The sequence below is a fragment of the Suricata suricatta genome, chromosome 1, assembly GCF_006229205.1.
Source record: "Suricata suricatta isolate VVHF042 chromosome 1, meerkat_22Aug2017_6uvM2_HiC, whole genome shotgun sequence".
In the NCBI taxonomy this organism is placed as follows: domain Eukaryota; kingdom Metazoa; phylum Chordata; class Mammalia; order Carnivora; family Herpestidae; genus Suricata; species Suricata suricatta.
In genome coordinates this window covers 150,934,808-150,951,973 of record NC_043700.1, presented here as the reverse complement: position 1 = coordinate 150,951,973, position 17,166 = coordinate 150,934,808, and the positions used below count along the sequence as shown (strand labels likewise).

General features: G+C 39.3%; 1 protein-coding gene across 1 annotated transcript in view; it reads left to right on the top strand.

The window, feature by feature from the left end:
- Positions 1-4,654: 4,654 nt before the first annotated feature.
- The window catches only part of SRP72 (signal recognition particle 72), a 31,454-nt gene continuing 18,942 nt past the window's right edge, over positions 4,655-17,166 (top strand). The window contains exons 1-8 of the mRNA XM_029945534.1: positions 4,655-4,790; positions 7,756-7,876; positions 11,022-11,145; positions 12,452-12,595; positions 12,674-12,785; positions 14,992-15,023; positions 15,879-16,003; positions 16,096-16,153. Coding sequence (XP_029801394.1) covers positions 4,682-4,790; positions 7,756-7,876; positions 11,022-11,145; positions 12,452-12,595; positions 12,674-12,785; positions 14,992-15,023; positions 15,879-16,003; positions 16,096-16,153 — 825 coding nt within the window. The 5' untranslated portion in view covers positions 4,655-4,681. The remainder of the gene's footprint in view (positions 4,791-7,755; positions 7,877-11,021; positions 11,146-12,451; positions 12,596-12,673; positions 12,786-14,991; positions 15,024-15,878; positions 16,004-16,095; positions 16,154-17,166) is intronic.

Here is a 17,166-nt window from a genome sequence, read left to right as displayed (position 1 = left end):
GGTAAACATAAAAAAGAAGAAGAAAAATTTCTCCAAATAATGTAATACTTAAGCCATGTTACAATTGCTGTTGCTTTAATGCCTTCTGAAACTAGCCGAATAAAAGACAAAGATAAGTTCTTGTGTGAAGCTGTATTAATTCATCTATTCATGAAATACATGTATTGTCTGGTTTAATTCTAGGCAGTAAATAGAAACAAGGCCCCCACTGTCACAAAATGTTACTGGGGAGAACAAACCATGAAAGATCAGGTAGAGTTAGGGAAGTATAAATGCATATGAAGACAAACCAGCGTGATTGGACAGAGCTGGGAATAAGAGGAAGCTTTCTGAGTAGAGCACAGCAATGATGTAAAAGAGCAAGCTATGCAAAAATATGGGGAAAGAGCTTACTAGACTAAGAACGAAGTAAAACAGCTTTGCCTATGCAAACATATGCCACTATTGCTGGAGCTCTGGTGAGCAAAGGTAAGAATGGAAGATGATGTAAGCAAAGGCTAGATCACTTGGGGCCTACAGGCCACGCTGAAATGTGAAAGGAAAAAAACACTGGGAAGTTTGAACAGGTGCATGGCATGATATTTAACATGTTTTTAAATTTCTCTGGCTATTGTGTGGATAAGTCTGGAGATTTGTTAAGAGGCTATTATAGTTCAGGTGAGGGAATGATGTGACCTTCAATAAACTGTCATGCCTCAATGCTTCAATGTAAAGTGAGACCAATACTACCTCCCTCCTACTGTTAAGAGAATTAAATCAGCATATGCAAAGTATATCCTGACAAATATATTACGTAACATTCCTTTGGCAAATTGTAGAAGATGAAATGAGTGGAACAAATTCACCATGAAAATTACCTTGAATTTTTAAAATTACCTTGAACTTCATATTCTGTTCAGCTGATTTCATTTCTAAAAAATAGGGGGAAAGGTAGGGAATTAGCATATTAATTGGGCTTATCCATCTTCAGCCCAGCAGTTCTTGGGAAGCCAGTGAAAATGTTTTAATGATGCTTTTTTTTTTTTTTTTTGCATTAAACACTCCACAACCTCAAATTACTTGGCATGGAGTTGTTCATCTAGCATTGTGGTACAGTGAAAATAGTAGAATGGGAATAAAAGGATTTTCTTGGGACCATCACTCTGAGCCTCACTTCTCATTTGTAAAGCAGGGCTAAATATTTTTTCTGCCTGCCTCAGAGTGGCTAAAATGACCCATACTATATATGTAAGTTGCTCAGAAATCACAAATGACTAAATTCATTAGTGCAAAAATAAGGTTTTGAGGACCGATTATGTGCAAGATCCTTGGGTTGCAACAATGAACAAGATCCATTTTCTGCCCTCAATATTGGAGTCTTCCGAGGACAATTTTCAAAACACTACATTGTCCTAACCTGGAGTAAAGGAGCAGAAATTATGAGCACACAAAGGAGGAGAGGATTTAAAGAACAAATATATGCTGTGAGTAAAAAGGAAGGACTCGGGAAGGATTCTTAACTCCCCAAACTCTATTCTCAAACCCTCTTTACCTTAATTTTCTTCATTGAATTTATTATCACTGGATATTGTATATATCTCTCCCAATTAGAAAATACATTCCATGAGTACACTGGTTTGTCTCTCTTGTTGCTAATTGTATACCTACCCAACTAGTAGAATGCTAGAAACCAGCACATATGAAGCATTCAGTAATATTTGAAAAGGATAAATGTGCAAATTCCCATAGGTATGGCAACAAAGGGGGAACTAAATGTTAGAGAAGTGTAACATACAAGGAGACTAGGGAGTAACAAAAGACTATATAGGTTGGGAAGGTAGCAAGCAGAGGCCACATTGTGAAGGGCCTTACATGATAGGCTTCTGGATTTCATCCTGAGGATAGAAGAATGGCATCACATAAATGCTTTAAAAGATGACTCTGGTTTGGAAGAATTGTCTCAAAAATGGCAGACAAAATTTACATATTTATATCCTATTTGCCACAAAACTCCATTAAAATTACAAAAGAAACAGAAACATAGGATCCATAGAATTCTGAGGAATTTCTATAAGCTGCATAGTATATGGTATCAGACTAATGAAGAAACCAAAATTGTGACTCTTGTAAAGTCAATGTTCTAAGAAGTTAGAGAATCACCACTAAGGCAGCGGTTCTTAACCTTTGGTGGGTGGGGCTGTTGTATAAAACAACTTTGGAGAATCTGATGAGAGCTATGAAACCTTTTCTCAGAAAAGTTCATACAAAATTTCGGGCATATCAGATGTCATCTGGAACTCCCTTAACCCCCTGAAATCTAGGCATAATTAGCTTAAAATCTGTGATAGTTCCACAATCACTGAAAGTCCACAACTCTTCCCATGATTTTTACAAATTTACAGAGATTATATCCTCCTGAGCTAGAGTTCACTAGACCAATAGTGCTGTTTTTACATTGTGCTATATTGACCAGACATGAAATATACCAGATACCAATGGACACAACCATGAGCTGGACAATACCTTTTGCCCCGAAGGAACTCAGATTAGGGGAAACATAAGCAAAAACTCATACCAACTATGTGGCAGGCAGTGTGCTAGAGCTTAAGGATAGGGCGGTGAATGAGGGTAAATATGGCCTCTGGCCTCATGGAAATGACAGTCCATATAAAGAGACAGGCCTTAAATTATGAGTGCTCAGAAGCAAAGAACTATATTAGAGAGTAATGGGGAATGTTACCTAGTCTGCAAGGTCAACAAAGTAACTTTAAGAAAAAATTTTTAAATTTTTAAACACTTTTTATTTTATTTTTTGAGAGACAAGAGAGAACCTGAGCAGGGGAGAGAGAGAGAGGGAGACAGAATCCAAAGCAGGCTCCAGGCTCTGAGCTGTCAGCACAGAGTCCAATGCGTCGAGCCCACAAATGCGAGATTATGACCTGAGCCAAGTCAGACACTTAACCGAATGAGCCACCCAGGCGCCCCTTAACTTTTTAAATATATTTTTAAATACTTATTTTATTTTTAAGAGATAGAGCACGAGCAGGGGAGGGGCAGACACAGCAGGAGACATACAGAATCTGAAGCATGCTCCAGGCTCCGAGGTGTTGGCACAGAGCCTGATGAGGCGCTGGAACTCATGAACTGTGAGATCATGAGCAAAAGCGGGCTGCCCAACAAACTGAGCCACCCAGGTGCTCCTATTTTTTTCAATGTTTAATTTTGAGAGAGAGAGAGAGAGAGAGAGAGAGCGAGCGGAGGGAAGGGCAGAGAGGACAGAATTCCAAGCAGGCTCCAGGCTCCGGGCTGTCAGCAGAGTCCACAGAGCCCACTACAGGGCTCTCACTTAAAACTGTGAGATCTGGGGCGCCTGAGTGGCTCAGTCGGTTAAGCCTCCGACTTCAGCTCAGGTCAGATCTCATGTTAGTGGGTTTGAGTCCCGCATCAGGCTCTGTGCTGACAGCCTGGAGCCTGCTTCCGGTTCTGTGTCTCCTTCTCTCTGCCCCTCCCCACCCATCCTCTGTCTCTGTCTCTGTCTCTCTCTCTCCCTCTCAAAAATAAATAAAACATTAAAAAAAGAAAACAAAACTGTGAGATCATGCCCGGAGCCAAAGTCCCACGCTTTACCGATTGAGCCCCCCAGGTGCCCCAAAGAAGTTAACTTTTTTAAACCTGGAATAGGATACACAAATATTGAAGGATGAAAACAGGATGCTGAGAAAGAGAGGGAAAGTGGCAAGAGCTGGGATTTTAACAATATTTGAGTCTGCAGAGTAGGTGTTTGATATAATATCATTCTCAAGAATACTCAATAGGTACTCTGTTCTGGCATTCAAACATATCCTGGTATTTAAGTTCTTACAAAAACTATAAACCTCCTATGTCTATGTATTACTTGAGGTGCATGAAGTATCTTTTATCCCTAGAATTATGTTTTCCCTATTTTACAGTCAGGAAAACTGGGACTCATGAATAACTTGCTCATAGTCAGGCATCTATAGTGAATCGCAGAACCAGGAACTGAATCAAGGCATTCTCAGTCCCAAACACATTATCCTTTGGCCTTATTGCCCACTGTTCCTGAACTGGAGCCCAAAGCGCAGTCAAGGGACTTCTATCAAACGTGCTCTGTACTTGGAAGTTCTTTATTTCTTCTGTGCCTTTCCTCATATTCGCTTCTCTGTCAGACCTCTACCCAGACCCAACCCCAGATTTTCCTAATCTTTCAAGATCCTTTTCAAATACAATTCCTTTATGTAGTACTCTCCAGCAGCAGAGAGAACCGTCTCTCTCCCCCTCTCCTCCCTAGGTTTCTAGCTAGTATTTTACCACCCTACAGACCTTTCATTTATCTTCCGTAGGCCGTTACTCAGCTCCGCCTGGTGGGACCAGGGTGCTGCTTCGCCAGCAGCAGTAGCCCCGGAACCGCGGGATGCTTTGAACCAAAACTGTATGGTGAAGCCCTTCTGAACCCCCCTGCGGGGTACGACACTTGTTCCTTCATACCGGTTTCAGGTATGGTGTATCGACTCTATCCAGGCAAACTCCTATAAGATCTCGGCCTCCGCTGCTGACTCAGGTATGAGGGCGCTTACCGACTACCAAACGCTCAGCAACCACCACCTTCCTCCTCCCCTTGGCCACCTCAGAAATCCTCTTCCGGGTCAGAGGTGGTCCCGCCCCTCTCCCTGTCTCCTTCAAGATGGCGAGCAGCGGCGGCGGGGGGGTTTCGGTGCCTGCCCTCTGGAGTGAAGTGAACCGTTATGGGCAGAACGGTGACTTCACGCGCGCTCTTAAGACCGTCAACAAGAGTAAGTGTCGGGGCGGGCGCCGGGGCGGGCCCAGGCCCGAGGGAGGACTCGGCCTCCTTCCGGCGCGCGCGACCACCTCGGAGTAGACGCGGGAAGGGGAGACCCGGCTGCCAGTGGCAAGGGCCGGAACACGGAGCAGGCGTGGGTCGCAGCCCCTCAGTGACCAGCCCTTGGTCCGGGGTTGCTGAGAGCCACGTGTACTTCCCTCTTCACCGTCGCGGGTAGTGAGGGTGGAATTTAAAGGGACCGCAGCTCCATGCGCTTCCAAATCGTTTTCTTATTTGACTCTTAACGTTTTTACTCCTTAATTCGCAAATAGCCCACATCGCCACCTTTTCTTTTTCCTTTTAGTGGAGTGATCAAGACTATTGCTGAGGGAGCTTATTCTTTCGGCCCGCAGCGGAGGGAGGAACCTATTAGGGACACGTAGTTTAGAAACTGGTGCTGACAAGGTAGACGCTGTACAGACTCTGGGGAGAGGGGAAAGGACTGATACTAATACGGCTGTTAGGCCCGTCACTCCCGCCGAGAGACTGTCTCTCCAGTGTCACCAGATCAGAAAATATGTGTTTAAAAACACTAACATTTGAAATAACGTCGGAAGAAAAGTTTGGCCTCATTTTTTGCCATGTAATGGATGGTTTCAAGTCAACTGCCTTTTATGTGAGGTTTACGTATTATATTCGTTTATCCTTTACTATGTAATTAGAATATGGCCAGGCTTTGTAATGCTCTCTGTCATGCTAAATTCTTTACTGAAGTTGCAGCCTATATTTGGGAGATTTGGAAAGTGATTTTTTTTCTCACTACCAAATTTAGGTGTATATGTGTGTGTGTGTGTGTGTGTGTGTGTGTGTATGTGTGTGTATAAAATGTGAGCAGCACCACCGTCCCTTCCCCTCATGGGCAGAGTCTTTGAAGCACCATCTTCCCCTCTATTTTTAAGAACTGGGTAGGTTTGATGGCCCAGAGAGGGCTCTGCCTTCCCCCAAGGTCAAACAGCAAAAGAGGGAAAAAAAGGACCTACATGGGCAGGTAGCCCCGCATTGTCTCCTTGAAGCCTGCGTGGGAGAACAGCTCCTCGCTGCTGGGCCGGTAGCTGCCCTCTGTCTGCCACTTCTCCCGAAGTTTTTGAACCAGCAGCCACAGCCCCAATGCCAGGAGCACAGCAGCCGGGAGGGAGAAGACCACAGTGATGGCGGTGATGGCCCCCGGAGCCAGAGCCCGGATCAGAGGGTGTAGCGGTGCTGTTGTCATGTACAGTGGTGTCCAGTGTTTGCCCCCAGTCAGCGGGCAGCAGCAACAGGCCGAGCGCCAGAAGCAGCCCCAGGCCTGGTGGCATCGGGAACAGGGCTTCTCTTGCGCGATGCTTTACCGAATCTCGGGCTGGGGGTACCTGTGGTTTGGCTGTTTAAAGCGGTAATAACATTACAAAATGTGTCCGTAGCATGCAGAATTGTGTAAATAATATTTTTAAGGTTTTTTTAATGTTTATTTTTGAGAGAGACAGAGCATCAGAGAAGGAGGGACAGAGAGAGGGAGACACAGAATCTGAAGCAGGCTCCAGGCCCTGAGCTATCAACACAGAGCCTGATGCAGGGCTTGAACTCATGAACCATGAGATCATGACCTGAGCTGAAGTCAGACGATCAACCAACTGAGCCACCCAGGCCCCCAATAATTTTTAATATCCTATTGTTAATGTGAAAAGAAGTGACTGTGCCCACAATGCACTTCTGATGATTTCAGACATTAAGGAAAATAGTTACTGATTAGAGTTCATTTGATTCCTAAACTTGTTTTGAATTAACTTTCACCTTGGGCTGGGCCTGCAACCCGTACTATTCAATAGCAATATAGTAAGTATTTTGTAGGAATTATTTAATCATCAAGTTTATTAGTGTATTTATCAATATATTTTTTCATAATTGGTAAAAATTTCTTTGATTTTTATACAAGAATTAGGTTCCTGCTGTTGCTAAGGGGAAAAGGGAGTGATCGTGGTCATTTTTGACACTGAACAGCTGTTTAGCTTTGGAACTTTGCCCCTAAGTCCTTCCTTGTCCCATTTTGGTTGGTCATCTTAGGTGAATAGGGAAATTTTGAATGGTTTTTGGAAACATTGCCAGCAAGATAAGTTGCATTTGTGCACTTCACAGCTTATACATTTTTCAAAAATATTCTCATTTAATCTTCTTAATAATTTTGTAAATGGGTCACACTTTCATACTCCTTTTGTGGATCGGAAAACTGACCTTTGTCAGTGAAATGATTTGCCCCAATCCTCGAGACATTGATGACAAGCTTGTACTCAAACCTAAAAGTCATTTGCTGCCAAATTCTGTATCAACTTTTTTACTTTCTCTGTGAACTAATGAAATATGTAGGATGTAGCATGTGTCCTAAGATGGAAAAGTCAGAGAAAATAGCTTCTTAATCTTTATTTCTTTTTTTTCTTTTTCTTTTCCTTTTCTTTTCTTTTTTTCTTTTCTTTTCTTTTTTTTTTTTTTGCTACGTGCATCTGGGGAGTCTATCTCATTGAAAAATCTTACTAAATTATAACTGTCCTTGTTGCCACTTTTTAAAAATACTTCTTAATTTTTTACTTATTTTTGAGAGAGATAGAGATCAAGCAGGAAAGGGGCAAAGAGATAGGGAGACAGAGTCCCAAGCAGGCTCTGCACTGTCAGCACAGAGCCCAGTGGCAGGCTCCAACTCACAAACTATAAGATTTAGACCTGAGCCAAAGTCAAGAGTCGGACGCTTAACTGAGCCACCCAGGTGCTCCCCTTATTGCCACTTCTTAAGTTAAAAATGAAGATCAGTCATTTTTTAAAAATGTGTCAACTAATTGTTGCTGCAGTCAAATTTGAAATGTAGCTTCTTGAGGCAAGGGGTGGGAAAATTTAGTAAAAATGTGGAAAGGGAATGGATTTTAAAACTGTTTTCCTAAAATTGTTCTTAGTACTGCAGATCAGCAAGGATGATGTAACTGCCCTACACTGTAAAGTGGTATGCCTTATTCAAAATGGAAGTTTCAAGGAAGCCTTGAATGTCATCAACACTCACACTAAAGTGTTAGCCAAGTAAGTGATTGAGTTCCTTGTTTGTGCAGTTATTAGAAATACGTTTACCATAGCTCTAACCATTTCCATGGTTTTTCTTCTCTATTCAGTGATTTTTAACATTTTCTTTCTTTCCTTCCTTTTTTGTTGGCCAGCAGTATTTCTGAAACTATTGTTCTGAATGAACAGTAGTATCTTTGTTCTTTTCTGCCTTAGGGAGTATTTTCTGTTAATTCTATTTATTTATTTTAAGAGAGAGCGCACGAGTGGGATGGGCAGAGAGAAAGAGAATCCCAAGCAGGCTCTCAACTGACAGCACAGAGCCCCACGCAGGGCTTGAACTCATGAACCCTGAGGTCGTGACCTGAGCCAAAGTGGGATGCTTAACTGACTGAGCTGCCCACGAGCCCTAGGGAGTTTTTTTCTTTACCTCTGTCTTCCCTTTGAACCACTAGGAAGCAAGTAAGCTGCTAAGGGTTATGGGGCATAAATGTAATGATTTCTGGGAGGACATAAGGAGAACAACTTAAAAGTTTAATTAAAAAAAAAAAGAGGCAGAATGGGTAGAATGAGAACATGTAGGGTAAGGATGTATAAGTAGAGATCTTTAGGACCGTATGGCAATCTTAGCCTGGCCTCTGTGCCTACCTCCTTTGAGAATGGTTTAGGTATGATTTTAGGCCAAGATCATTCAGTTTTAGAGTTCTTTAGCAATCTTTTAAAATGTATAGCAATTGTTATTGCTGTTAATCTTTTTCACTTATCATTTCATGAAATGTGAACCTGTATTCTAAATTGTTGGTGTAATTTGATTTTCTTTATAGTTAGGCCTAAGCCCCCCAAAAATGTGTATTGACTAAAGTTTGCAGCATATTTACCTTTTTTTATTTTAATGTTTATTCATTTGAGAGAGAGTATGAGCAGGGGAGGGCCAGAGAGAGACAGGAGGACCGAAGATCTGAAGCGGACTGTGCTGACTGCAGCAAGCCCTATGCGGGGCTGTGAACCGTGAGATCATGCCCTAAGCCAAAGTTGGATGTTCAACCAACTGAACCATGCAGGTGTCCCCAGCATATTTACTCTTTAATGAAATACTGTTTTATAAATTTTAAAATGGTGTACAAGGTACCCTTGAACAATGCAGGTGTTATGGGCCCCTACCCTCCACGCAGTATTTGCGTATTGCTTTAGACTCCTCAAAAATGTTGCTGATATGGAGGTTCCTCAGAAAACTCTCAATAGAACTCCCCTATGACCCAGCAATAGCACTGCTGGGGATCTACCCAAGGGATACAGGAGTGCTGATGCATAGGGGCACATGTACCCCAATGTTCACTGCAACACTTTCAGAAAGAGCCAAATCATGGAAAGAGCCTAAATGTCCATCAACAGATGAATGGATAAAGACCATGTGGTTTATATATACAATGGAGTACTACATGGCGATGAGAAAGAATGAAATCTGGCCATTTGTAGCAAAGTGGATGGACCTCAAGGGAGTCATACTAAGCGAAATAAATCAGGCAAGGGAGGACAGATACCATATGTTTTCATTCATAGGTCTAACAGTAGAAACCTAATAGGGGACCATGGGAAGGGGAAGGGGGGGAAAGTTAGGGAGAGGGAGGGGGCAAATCATGAGAGACTCTTGAATACTGAAAACAAACTGAGGGCTGAAGAGGGAGAGGGAAAGGGGGGTGATGGTTATGGAGGGGGGCACTTGTGGGGAGGAGCACTGGGTGTTATATGGAAACCAACTTGGCAATAAACTATTAAATCTCAAAAAAAAATGTTACTGATAGCCTATTATTGACTGGAAGGACATAAACAGTCAACACATAGTTTTAGGTTATATGTATTATGTACTATATTTGTACAGTAAAGGAAGTCAGAGGAAAGGAAATGGTATTAAGAAAGTCGTAAGGAAGAGAAAACACACTTAAGGTATTATACTATATTTATTTTTAAAAATACACATATAAGTAGACTCATGCAGTTCAACCTGTGTTCAGAGGTCAACTGTATAGTTAGTGTCTTGTTTGTATATAATGTGTATTTTCCTGAATTTACAAGGACACTAGATGGAGAATAGTGAATTAAAGTATTCGCTTGAAGGAGGTAAAGGGGAATAGGGTAGATATGAATAGCAGTGGGAGTAAAACCTCTTAGTGTATACCTTTTTGGATTTTGGGTTTTTTTTTAACTATATATTTACATGTAGATAGATGAAAAACTAATTTAAAAACTTTATTAAAAAAACTGTATTAAAAATAAAGGGGAAGTAAAGGGGAACTGCTTTCTAGTAAACATGTTTATACTAAAATTCAATATTTTCCTGAGTTTTGATCAATTTGTGAGATAGGAAAATTTTCAAATAATTTTCTAGGCAAGTAAATAAAGGATAATGTCATTTGCTTCATAAATATTCTTCCTCATGGGTTATGGTTAAAACTCCAAAATGAGTTTCAGGTTGTCATATTAGTATAGCTGAGTTAAGTCAATGTAGATAAGTAGTGTTTTTGTTGTTGTGTGTTTACCATTTGTTTGGTTATAAACACTGTGTTCGTTTAAGATTTTAGTTACCTTTTCTTTGCTATTCATTTGATTCTTGATCAAATTTAAAGCAGCTTTATAGGGCTTATGACATTTAATAGATGTAAGAAGCTTCTATAATAACACTTAAATTAGTGTTCAGGTTGTCTTTTTGTCTAAGATAATTAGTTATTTAGCTGATTCATGATTTCATTCTTTTTTCTTTTTTAATATTTGTTTTTGGGGCGAGCACAAGTTGGGAAGGGACCGAAAGGGGGACAGAAGATCTGAAGCAGGCTCTGTCTGTGCTGACAGGCTGACAGCAGTGAGCCCGATGTGGGGCTCAAACTCACGAACTGTGAGCGTTATTTCATTCTTAACTATTTGTTTCAAAAGACCAATAATTCTAATAAGAATATCCGTGAAAGGAAGAGAGGCAAAGGAAATGGATTAGTATTTTCTGCCATTTGTGAACTGTTTTTCAGACGTGTCACTAAATGTCAGTTTTCTCATCTGTTGTTAATGGGTACTAAATGACTTAATATAGGTCAGGTGCTTAGAGCAGTGTCTGGCATATGGTGGGTGCTCTGCAGTGTTAGCTAATGACCAGATATTGGGTTTTTTTCTTTTTCAGTAATTCTCTTTCCTTTGAGAAAGCATATTGTGAGTACAGGCTGAACAGAATTGAGAATGCCTTGAAGACCATAGAAAGTGCCAATCAGCAGACAGACAAACTAAAGGAGCTTTATGGACAAGTGGTAATTACTGCTTTAAAATACCTGTTGACATTCATCCTGAGTGAGCATGATTGTACCTCTAGTGAGGAGCAGGGGTGACGAACCCCAGCCCATCCTGAGAACTCACCATCAAACCAGTTCTTGAGGTTTGAACATAGTCCCTCTTAATCTTCACCAAACCTTTGCATATACAATATTCTATGAATAAATGACTTCTTCATGGTAATTAGGAAATTAAAGAAAATTTAAAACTGTCCTATGAAATTTTAACTTTTTAGTTGGAAAGATGAAGGCCAGGAGGATATTACACAGTTTTGAAGTTGTATTTCCATCTAGTTTTTAACACATGTTGTTCTAAGGTTAAAATAAAGTAAATCATGATGGGTAAGAATTTGGATGAATTCCCTAAAATATCTTATTCTGAAAGGGTTTTGAGACCTGTTTAAGCCTAATGTAAAAATAGGGCTATTAAGGATGAGAGGACAGAAACATTTATTAGATTTAGCAAAATCCTCTTAAAGATTTCTAAAATGCCTGTAAGGGCAAATATTGTTGTATTAAATGTATTGTCCCCAAGAGATAGTATGAGTTTAACAGTACATAACGGCTGGAGAAAGATTTGGGCAAATTCATGGATTGTAGGTTTAGAAAGAACTTTTAAGGTAAGCTAGGCAAATTTAAGATAAATTACAGCATTTTGAGATTGATGAAGGGTACCAATCTCTGTCATACATGGTTGACACAATTTACCCAGAGTGGCAGTTCTTCTTGCCCTTGCCTTTTGAGAACAGCTTGAAAGAAATAAGCAGGAATTATGTTCTGTGTACTTGATACTGCCCTTTTACTGGATCCTTTTTGGGAAAGAGAAAATGAAGATCAAATAAAGTGAACTCCTAGGAAATATTAAGTCCTTTTGTTAGCATCTAATTTTGTTCTTGTTTACTGGAACTTAATACTCATTTTGTGACCAGAAAATTTTTTTTCATTGTAAGTCAGATCTAGATAGCACGGTGATTTCTTTGGGAAGGTTTTCTTTCACAGCCCACTAGGCACTTTCCCAGCCTCAGAAAGGAGGTAAATACAATGACTTTTCTTTTTGGACCATGCCTACAAATCTGCAGTATTGTAGAGATTGATTGTAAGTAACTTTTGCAAGTTTTGTAGCATACAGAACTAATTGAAAAGTTATAAAGGAAAACTGTTAATTGCCCATAACATGCTAAATTAGGTTTGCTACTTAGTGATTCCAAAAAGGATTTGTATGATGTTTGAGACATAATACTGTACTTGTCTTGTCTGATTTTTTACTTGCTATCTGTCCCCCTAGTTATACCGGTTAGAACGGTACGATGAATGCTTAGTGGTGTATAGAGATCTCGTCCGAAATTCCCAAGATGATTATGATGAGGAGAGAAAAACAAACCTTTCAGCAGTTGTTGCAGCTCAAAGCAATTGGGAAAAAGTGGTTCCAGTGAGTATCCCCATGTACCCACGCAACTATGAAACAATATTCCTGTCTAGTGTTTAACTGTTATTTGTTCCACAACAGGAGAACTTGGGCCTCCAGGAAGGCACACATGAACTATGCTACAATGCTGCATGTGCACTGATAGGACAAGGCCAACTGAGCCAGGCAATGAAAATCCTACAAAAAGCTGAAGGTTAGAAATTTATTAAAATTATGTGTAGTTGTAATGTGCATATTACTTAAAAGAATATTTCCAAAAATTGTATTGGACTTTTCTGAAGTTTATAAATGGAAATATTGATGTAGTGGGAGTTTTTCAAAGTCCATCTAACTTTATGGGGCACATGGGTGGCTCAGTTAGTTAAGCGTCCAACTTCAGTGCAGGTCATGATTTTGCAGTCTGTGAGTTCTAGCCCCAGGTCAGGCTCTTTGCTGACAGCTCAGAGCCTGGAGCCTGCTTTGAATTCTGTGTCTCTAGCTCTCTCTTCCCCTCCCCTGCTCGTGCACTCTCTCTTTCTCTCAACAATAAATAAACATAAAAGTTCATGGGGCCTGGGTGGCTCAGTCAGTTAAAGGTCTGACTTCAGCTCAGGTCGTTTGAGCCCCACATCAGGCTCTGTGCTGACAGATCAGAGCCTGGAGCCTGCCTCAGATTCTGCATCTCTCTCCCTCTCTCTGTCCTCCTTCTCCCTCCCTCCCTCCCTCTCTCTCTTTCTCTCTCTTTCTCTCTCTCTCTCTCTCTCTCTCTCAAAAGTAAATAAACATTAAAAAAGTATTTAAAAAAAAGTTTATCTAGCTTTTCTCTTGGCATTTTAACATATCTCTCCCCTATTTCTGTCTAATCCTAAGTCAGAGAACTTGTCCATTTTCATCCACATCAGACCTTAATTTTGAGGTTTTGATTAAGTTACTATGAGTATTAAATATAAATTGAGTTAATGTCAAGTATTAACAGCAGTACATAGCATATAACATAAGCATCCAGTAAATACTGGTTATCATTATTATTAAACTCGTACTCAGGTGTAGTGATAATTTGGTGTACCTATGTGTGTACATGCATGCATGCGCAATATACTACATGTGTATTGGTGACACTATTAAAACACATCTTAACTCTGTTTAGCACGTTTCCATATATAGCATTTACATGCTCTGAACAAGCTTTTAATTAAGGAAAAAAGAAAAAAGTTTGTTAGAGAACTTATGTCTGGTTTCAACTCTTGGAATATGTAAACTTTTCTTTTGAATACATAATTCTCTGGAAGCTGTAAAAGTTATTTGGGACTGCAGTGAATGGTGGAGAGGAAAAAATGGGCAAACAAGGTATATGTTTGAGAATTATAATTTCTTGATTATACCCAGTATTGACGGTAGTATGGGTAAAGGATATTCTTGTACATGGAAGATTTGAATATGAAGTAGTACCAACTTTGCAGTGGGCAATTTGGTGATATGTAGCAGATTTTAAAATTTGCTTACCCTTTGATCCAAGGATTTCATTTTAAGGAAACAATTGGATTAATTAAAAGCAAATAATTAGATAAACAAAGACATTTATTTTAAGAAAATAAATAAATTCATATATGTATTTTTATGAATGCTAATTGAGGGGGTAGTCATAAGGAAAAAAATGATGAGTTTTCTGTCCTATAAGAGGATTGATTAAGTTTACCATAACCACAAAATAGATTACCATGCAATCACTTAAAATAATAATAATGTAGATCTATATTTATTATCATTAAAGATATCTACAGTATATTAAATGAGGAAGGGAGGTTTCAAAATAGTATATAGAATATACTTTTTTCATTTCAAAAGTAGGTGTGCTTTTGCATTTAGAAAATAGTAATTGAAATGAGAATAATGTTCTCTTGGTGAAATTATTATCTTTATTTTAATACTTTTTTGTCATTGGTGTTTTGTATTCAACATTTGTTACATTTATATTTCTTAATGCTCTTAAAATTTTCTTTATTGGTTTTTGAATGTTTATTTTGAGAGGGAGAAAGCACATGTGTGTGCAGGGGAGGGGTAGAGAGAGGAAGAGAAAGAATTTCAAGGAGGCTTCATGCTGTCAGCACAGGGCCTTGTCTCACAATTGTGAGATCATGACTTGAGCTGAAATCGAGAGTTTGACACTTAACTGACTGAGCTACCCAGGCTAAATTTTTTTTTTAACCTAGAGATTAGAAATGAAGGAAAAATGCCGGACAGCTAGAATAACCAGGACTTAAAATATTTATGTAACTATGCTAATAATACAGTTAAAATTTGCTTGTTATTAAAATTATCTTGAAATCTTCTGCCCAAGAATTTAATTCTTGCTCTTTGGAATGGTGAAAGGAATGGGAGTTACCCTGCAATGTTAATTTTAAAACTATTTTTTCCTTTAGATCTTTGCCGCCGTTCATTATCAGAAGATTCTGTAAGTACTCCACTGTTGTTAAACCCAGATATTATACTTCTGACTAATATGAATTTATAGGGGGCTTCTTTATAGTGTTTATTGGCTTGTTGGAATAGGTGGTGATTTATTGCATATAAAAAAGAATAGAAATCCTCTTGGTCAGTTTTGGGGGGTTTTTTGTTTTTGTTTTAATTTTTTAATGTTTATTTTTGAGGGAGAGACAGAATGTGAGCCAGGGAGGGTCAGAGAGAGAGGGAGACACAGAATCGAAAGCACAGAGCCCAACGCGGGGCTCGAACTCACGAACTCAGATCATGACTTGAGCCGAACTCCAATGCCCAACTGACTGAGCCACCCAGGCGTCCCTTGATCAGTTATTTGATGGAGTCTCAGGCTGAGAAATTACAATAGCAGAATTTTAATATGCCTTATACATTTTATTTTAAATTCATATTATATAAATTCATTTTCTTATTTTAGATAAAAGGCTCAGGTCTTTGTGGGTCCTTGTATAGAAATTTCATGCATATTTATTAAATGAACCACAAATAGTCCAACAGTCAACAATTTCCAATTTTGTTAACATGCAGTACCTTAAAGACAGCTGTGAAGTTGTTTCATTACAGAATCCTTAAAGTTGTTAGCTTTTTCACCATTCTTTTATTGTTTCCTGGCTCACACCTGTTGACACCATAATTTAGGAATCCCCTTTATCAAATTCCTAAATTTTAACAAACTGACAGTAAGGGAAATTTTCTGAAAATTACATGTTGTCTTTGAGATTGTGTATCTTTTGAATGTTTGAAACACTTGGTGAATAGGAAGATCAATTTGGAGAATTTACAGGGGAAAAAAGTTTCTTTTTCTACTTAGGATGGAACTGAGGAAGACCCACAGGCAGAACTGGCCATCATTCATGGGCAGATGGCCTACATTCTGCAGCTTCAGGGTCGTACGGAGGAGGCGTTGCAACTTTACAATCAGATAATAAAACTAAAGTAAGTAAATTACTGAAATGAAATGCCTTTTATAGAGGATGAAGTTCTTTTTAAATGTTTGTTCCTTTTTGACTGTTGCTTATTGTTCACAGGCCAACAGATGTGGGATTGCTGGCTGTGATTGCAAATAACATCATTACTATTAACAAGGTATGGGCTATCCATGGCTTTCTGACACTTCTATTTTACGTTGAAAACAGTATCTCAACTTTGTCCTAAGATAACTATTCTTTTTCCATGGAACAGTCCAGTTGTAGCAAAATCACAATGGAGAGTGTTACTTAACTTTGATAATGATGATGATTCTGCAAGCTATATTCAGGTAGTAAACTTTTTTGAAGTTACAGACTCTGGACTGTAAAATCTTGGCCCTTTACCAGTTTATAATAATGCAAAGAATCTATGTATTGAAAACTAAATTGTTTGGACATTTTTTGTTTCTATTTCTTTTTGAGAGAAAGAGAGAACGTGCAAGACAGTGGTGGGGGCAGAGAAAGGGGGACATGAGGATCTGAAGAACATGAAGGATGCTGATAGCAGAGAGCCCGATGTGGGGCTCAAACCCACGAATTCATGACCTGAGCTGGTCGAACGTTCAACCAACTGAGCCACGCAGATGCCCCCTTGTTTAGACTTAAACTAAGCTTAACATGCATGTTTTATGTGATATTTTCATCTAGTGAGTCTGAATACAAGTTTTCTATATATAATTTTTTTTTTCCAGTGGTTTTTATTTGGGGGGAGGGGAAACATGGACAGGTTCTCTCCATTTCTCTAACCATTCCCAATACTACATGTAAAATATTACAAGTGTGTATATAAATGGTTACAAGTGTGTTAGTAAAGTTAACATTTAGAACACTGTTTTAATGGAAGAACATTTCAAGTTCAGATTTGAAATTTAAGTCAGTAGAAAATAAGAAAAGTAACATTTGATTCCTTTTGATAAGCTGTGTGAATTTTCAAGTGCTATTTACTTCATCTTCACAATTATGCTTCTAGGTGGCAGTACTTACATCTAATTTATAAGAATATAATCTTAGGCTGAAAGGAGTTAAGCAGTTTGTATAAGGCCGCACAGTCTGTTAAAGGTAGAACTTGAACTCAGATTCCAGTCTCTGATTGCAGAGTCCTTCATAGTATCTCTCCCCTCCTATAGCAGA